Source organism: Colobus angolensis, unplaced genomic scaffold (genome assembly GCF_000951035.1).
Source record: "Colobus angolensis palliatus isolate OR3802 unplaced genomic scaffold, Cang.pa_1.0 Scaffold136, whole genome shotgun sequence".
Classification (NCBI taxonomy): Eukaryota; Metazoa; Chordata; class Mammalia; order Primates; family Cercopithecidae; genus Colobus; species Colobus angolensis.
In genome coordinates, this window is record NW_012114444.1 from 1,045,959 (window position 1) to 1,051,855 (window position 5,897).

Consider the following 5,897-nt stretch of genomic DNA (forward strand, 5'->3'; position numbering starts at 1 on the left):
CCGGGTCCTGGGCGGCGATCTCCCCGTGGCCATGACCTTGGGGCCACGGGGACCGCGCGAGCTGGGGGCAGGGTCTTCAGTGCCAGGGGCTGATGGGGTCGGGCTTCGGGGCGCTGGGCCAGAGGACGCTGAGGGAGGTGGTGAGATCTGGGGGCCCTGGCCTCCCCACCCCCACCCGTGTTCCCACCCCAGGGTGGCTTCTGTCCTGTTTGCCTTCCCCAGCCGCCTGTCCCCGAGGAGCAGCGTGGGTTTCTCCACTGACCTCTGTGATGGGACGGGGCTGTGACCCAGGGCCCTGACCAGAGGGGAGGGCGGAGGGAGGGTGCCCCCTATATCCCCACCGGGCCGAGGGCATCTCCACCTGACACTTGCTGGGCTTGGCTGGACCGGGTCCTCCTTCCTCGGGGTGGAACAGGGACCCCCACCTCCTGGCCGCTGTCTGCCCCTGTGAGAGTCTGGGAGGGTGGCGCGTAGAGCTATTCTGGGTCCCCAATCTGGGCAGCGCATCTCCGTTGGGGCTCGGGCCCAGCCTGCCGGGCAGGGATGAGGGGAAGATGGCGCCGTCCCTGCCTGAGGAGGGGAGTGGGGAGCAGTGGCCATCTCTCCCCGGTGGCAGCGGGTGGGGGTGGGGCGCCGTGTCCCTGGCCCTGCCGCCAGGGAGGGGAGCGAGCGTGGAGGACAGGGCCCTGGAGCGCTGGGCAGGTGACTCATCACCCCGCTTTGCTGGTCACGAACGTACCCAGCCTGGCACTCCGTGGTCCTTCCAAATGATAGCTAACCCCTTCCCAAGGAGCGGCCGGGGGGCTCCCAACGCCCAGTTATTTACAGCAGATGGGGCTGATTGGGCTCAAGCGTGGGGTGGCGGCAGTGCACAGCCTCTACTTGCCCTCGCCAGGCCCAGCTGTGGGTGAGGGCCCTTCCCTCCCCACCAAACATGGGGGCTTGGTTTGTGGGCAGGGATGTGTGCCCAGCCTGTGCCAGGACAGTCTCTGCTGGTCTCTCCCCTCTGGGCTCCCCATCACCTGTCTCCCCTCCACGGCTGGTCCCACAGAATCACTGCAGCCCCCCTCGCCCTGAGCCAGAGCACCCCAGGTCCCGCCAGCCCCTCACTCCCAGCAGAATGGGCAAGGAGAAGACCCATATCAACATCGTGGTCATTGGCCATGTGGACTCCGGCAAGTCCACCACCACAGGCCACCTCATCTACAAGTGCGGGGGCATCGACAAAAGGACCATCGAGAAGTTCGAGAAGGAGGCGGCTGAGGTGAGCTCTGGAGGCTCTGGTCTTGGCCCCCTGAGAAGGAACCCCCAGCTCCTGTGGTGGCCAGGCTTGGCATCTCCCAGCCCCAGGACATGTGGCTCAGGAGACCTCCAAGGCAGGAGGGACCCCCGCTGTGGGGCACTCAGGCCTCAGAGGGTCCAGTGGGGCAGCCCTTCTTGCGGAGAGCTTGGTGGGGGAGGGGTGGCCATCGAGCGGCCGGACTTGCCCTGTGGTGAGGGAGATGACCTGGGAGGGTCCACAGAAGGCTCTGGAACTCTGCCACATTGAGCTGGGGCTGGAGGGCCCTAGAGCCTTGCCCCCTTCCCCCCAGGGCCAAGGCTGGGGCTGGAGGTGGTGCTGCCCTCACTTGTCCCAGGGCCCTGCCAGGACGCACGCTGCTATTAATAGCTGATTGATGGGCAGCTGGCCCGTCTGCTCCATTTTCTTGTGCTGGGCTGTGGAGGGCTGCTGTCCAGTGCAGCCCTGGGGTGGGGGTCCTGGATGAGGCGGCCCTCTGGCTGACCTTTTGAAGCAGTTCCTCTTTGGTGGTTGAGACGGTGGTGGGGAGCGGCCATGAGTCAGGGTCTGCTCTCTGGTCCCCCTCCCTTGCCCAGGGCTCCGGGGAGAAGCCCGCTTCTGGGAGGGCCTGTGGGAGCTCTCACCTGGGTGACGAAGGTGGAGGCCAGGGCCCGGGGAGGGGGGCACTCGCTGTCCTGGGCTGAGTCTCTGCCCTGGTGAGGTGGGTGCTCTGAGCTGCACCCCTGAGTTTGGGCTGCATCACCCTTTACCTAGCCTAGTTGGGAGAAGGCGGGGGTTTCAGAGGGCCACTGGTTCAGGCCCCAGCTGGGTCCCGTCTGGGTCCCCTCCAGGCTGGGCAGCCTCTTGTGGGGCAAGAGTCCAGTCTGTGCGAGGCCCTGGCGGGGAGCTATACCCAGCTGGGTAGTGACCACCGCTGTTGCCCTGACTGCAGCCCGTCCCCTTCTGTGGGGGTCTCACTGGCTGAGGCCCCCCCCAGCTTCCCGCGACCAGCAGAGCGAGGAAGGGGAGGAGAAGCCTCAGAGGGGTGGGGAGGCTGGAGCAGCGGGAAGGAGCTGTGCAGCCAGGCCCTCCTCCTGACCTCATTCCGTTTTCCCTTCTCCTCACCTTAAAATAAAATAACACCGAGGGCTGTTTATCTGACAGCCCCAAACACGGTGGTATTATTGGCCTCTGGCTGAGGAAGGGATCTGGGGGCGTCCGCAGCTTCAGATAAAGGGGAGCCCTCGCGGGGGAGGGGTTGATCCATCTGGCGGCTTCGCTCGGAGAGCGGCGGCTCCCAGGCCCTCGCGCCACCTGCTGGTGGACGTGCGTAGCCGCACCCATTCCGGAGCCGGTGCGGAGGCCGGCCACGGCGGGCAGGGTCTGGGTGTGGGGTCCAGACGGAGTGGGCCGGCCTTCCAGGACCCCGGCGGGGAGCAAGGGGGTGCAGGAGCCCATCTCCCGCCTCCCGCGGCCACTCTTCTGTGACAAGCAGCTCGCACCGCCAGGGACTCCCCGGGTCCCAGGTCTCGCCCTCAGCCGTGACCCTCACCTGTGACCCTCACCTGCTCCAGATGGGGAAGGGATCCTTCAAGTATGCCTGGGTGCTGGACAAGCTGAAGGCGGAGCGTGAGCGCGGCATCACCATCGACATCTCCCTCTGGAAGTTCGAGACCACCAAGTACTACATCACCATCATCGATGCCCCCGGCCACCGTGACTTCATCAAGAACATGATCACAGGCACATCCCAGGTGAGCAGGGCACAGCAGGTGGGGCTGGGGGGGGAGGCCGCTGCACCCCTTCAAGGGACACTGGGGGCCCCTGGGATCACTGGGGTGGTGGGGTCTCCTGTGCTTCCTGTGAGGGCAGGGGACCCCTCACCTGGGCCACCCCTCACCCAGTCTGGGTGAGAGACCCCCCAAGAACAAATCCAGGGCTCTGGCATCTGAACCAGTGCCTGTGAGGACACGCAGCCAGTGTCAGAGTCCCCAGACAGACGGGGGCAGATGTGGACATGGACACACCTTCATGCACAGAGGGGCTAGAGGCCAGGATGGGGACAGTGAGCAGTGGGCAGAGGTGCCACCAGCCAGGCCTGGACTGTATGACATTTCAGGGCACTCACAGAGATGCACGGGCACCCCAGACACAGCATCCTTTAGACAGCAGGACACATGCCACCACCTCCAAACTGCTTTGATAACTGTGACCTCAATCTGTCCTCAAGTGAGGAACAGGACCAGAGAGGCTGAGTGACTTGTCCAGGGACACACAGCCCACTGGTGGTGGAGCCAGGGCTGAACCTCAGTGCCCTGACCCATGGCCTGGCGATGAGCCCCCCGCACTGCCCTTGAAGTGGGGACCCCCATGTCTCCTCCCCAAGGCCCCAGTGGGCTGCTCAGGCCCCAGCCCACTGCCTGGAGAGGCCTGTGTCCCCTGCCGGGCAGGTGGGGCGGGGCTCACTGTGTCCCCCGCTGGGCAGGCGGACTGCGCAGTGCTGATCGTGGCGGCGGGCGTGGGTGAGTTCGAGGCGGGCATCTCCAAGAATGGGCAGACACGGGAGCATGCCCTGCTGGCCTACACGCTGGGTGTGAAGCAGCTCATCGTGGGCGTGAACAAAATGGACTCCACGGAGCCGGCCTACAGTGAGAAGCGCTATGATGAGATTGTCAAGGAAGTCAGCGCCTACATCAAGAAGATCGGCTACAACCCGGCCACCGTGCCCTTCGTGCCCATCTCCGGCTGGCACGGCGACAACATGCTGGAACCCTCCCCCAACGTGAGTGGTGGCTAGGGCGGGACGGGCCACACGGGCTGGCTGGACCTCCTGCCCCAGAGCGAGACACCAGCAGGTGGCGGGGGGAGGTGGAGGGCCTGTCCCAGGCAAATGCAGGTTCCCCATGAAACCTGCTGGGTTTCCCTAACTGGCTCAAGGCCTGGCGGGGAGCCCCATCCCCCCTCAGCACCGGGCTTTGCTCCTACACTCACCCTCCCACATGGCTGGCCAGGGCCAGGGCCCATCCCCGATGTCAACACAGCAGGGGCAGTGGCCTCCAGCACGGCCCACGTGCTTGGTCTCCAGAGCCAGGCCATTGTCCTGGCTCTGGAAAACATGCAGGGGCTGCGGGCTGGGCCGTGGGGGCCTCCCCGGCTGCCTCCCCTGGGGTCTTGGAGCAGGGTTTGTGCAGCTTCTGGGCTGGCTGGGAGGGCTAAGGGTTGGCTCTTGGCTGGTCAGTTGGGAGCTCAGCGTGCAGTCTGTGGCCCAGGGACTCTGCCTTGGCTGGAGGTGACGCGTAGAGACACTTGCAGAACCTGTGACTGTGTTCCAAGTGTTCTCCAAGCCAGAGGAGACACCAGAATGGCTGCCACTGGGCTCTGCCAGCAGTGTAGCTGCCAACAGTGAGGGTACAGGTGTGGAGTCTAGAGACAGCGGGGAGACAGACCAGCAGCACTGAGCCCAGAGCTGAGGTCTGGGGACAGAGCTGAGAGGGGCTCCCCCAGCCCTGCCTCCATCTCATGAGGCTGGGTGTTGTTTACCTGTGATGGCATTTTCCTCACAGGGTATCATGTGGTGAACGCCATTCTGCGCCTCTCCAGGGAGGCCTCCAGCCATCAGGGACCCCACACTCCCCTCTGGCCTGAGCTGCCAGGTGGCCCATGCTTATACAGGCCCTGGGCAGCTGGGGCACAGTGCTGCCGGCTCCCTCCCCTGCTCCCTGTTTGTGGCAGGTGGCCCAGAGGGAGGCTTCGTGGGGTGGGAGTAGGGGCTGCACCAGGAGAAGCTCCGGACAGGGCTGGGCCAAGCTTGGAGGCAGCACGGTGTCCAGGAGCTAGGGTGGGACGAGGCTCCCCCTCCAGCTCTGTCCCTGGCCTGGCCCTTGTCCAGACTCAGCATCCTCCTAGATGCTGCCCTGCCTAGAGCTGATGGTCAGGGGCCTGGGGCCTTCGGGGCTTGGGGCTGGACTGGGGGTTTGTTCACAGTGTCAGCAACTCCTGAGCAGCCTGGGCTGGGAAGGGTGCTTTACCTCTTTGTCCTTCTCCTTTTAAGAGGGATCTCCTTCCCAGGGTCCCTGTGATGCTGGGGCTATGGGCTGGGGAGGAGCAGGTTGGGGAAATTCTTCATCTTAAAGGGCATGAGGCAAGTTTAGCCTGAACAGCAGGATTCCTGGAGGCACCCCGGAGAGGCCTGAGGGTGGGGAGGCCACCAATGTCTCTGTAATGGACTGATTTTCTCCTTTCGGTCCAGATGCCGTGGTTCAAGGGCTGGAAGGTGGAGCGTAAGGAGGGCAACGCAAGCGGCGTGTCCCTGCTGGAGGCCCTGGACACCATCCTGCCCCCCACGCGCCCCACGGACAAGCCCCTGCGCCTGCCACTGCAGGACGTGTACAAGATCGGCGGTGAGCAAGGGTGCCGTGCTGGAGCTCCTGCCCAGCCAGTTCTGCCTGCCCTAGACCAGGGGTCCCTATGAGGCATCTCAAGACTGGGCTATCTCCTGTCTCTCCCCTTACCACATACTTTCTGGGGAAGAGTCCATCCCATATCCATCCATCCATCCACCCACCCACCTCCTCACCCATCCATCCTCTGTCCATCCATCCATCCATCCATCCATCCA

General features: G+C 64.7%; 2 protein-coding genes across 2 annotated transcripts in view; one reads left to right on the forward strand and one right to left on the reverse strand.

Annotated features, from left to right (window-relative positions):
• DNAJC5 (DnaJ (Hsp40) homolog, subfamily C, member 5) overlaps positions 1–5,897 on the reverse strand; it is a 1,035,873-nt gene that overhangs the window by 506,385 nt on the left and 523,591 nt on the right. The window lies entirely within an intron of this gene.
• The window catches only part of EEF1A2 (eukaryotic translation elongation factor 1 alpha 2), an 8,531-nt gene that overhangs the window by 579 nt on the left and 2,055 nt on the right, over positions 1–5,897 (forward strand). Inside the window, exons 2-6 of the mRNA XM_011934540.1 lie at positions 617–619; positions 1,052–1,264; positions 2,854–3,033; positions 3,765–4,061; positions 5,529–5,679. Of these exons, the coding sequence (XP_011789930.1) occupies positions 1,121–1,264; positions 2,854–3,033; positions 3,765–4,061; positions 5,529–5,679 (772 nt within the window). The 5' untranslated portion in view covers positions 617–619; positions 1,052–1,120. The remainder of the gene's footprint in view (positions 1–616; positions 620–1,051; positions 1,265–2,853; positions 3,034–3,764; positions 4,062–5,528; positions 5,680–5,897) is intronic.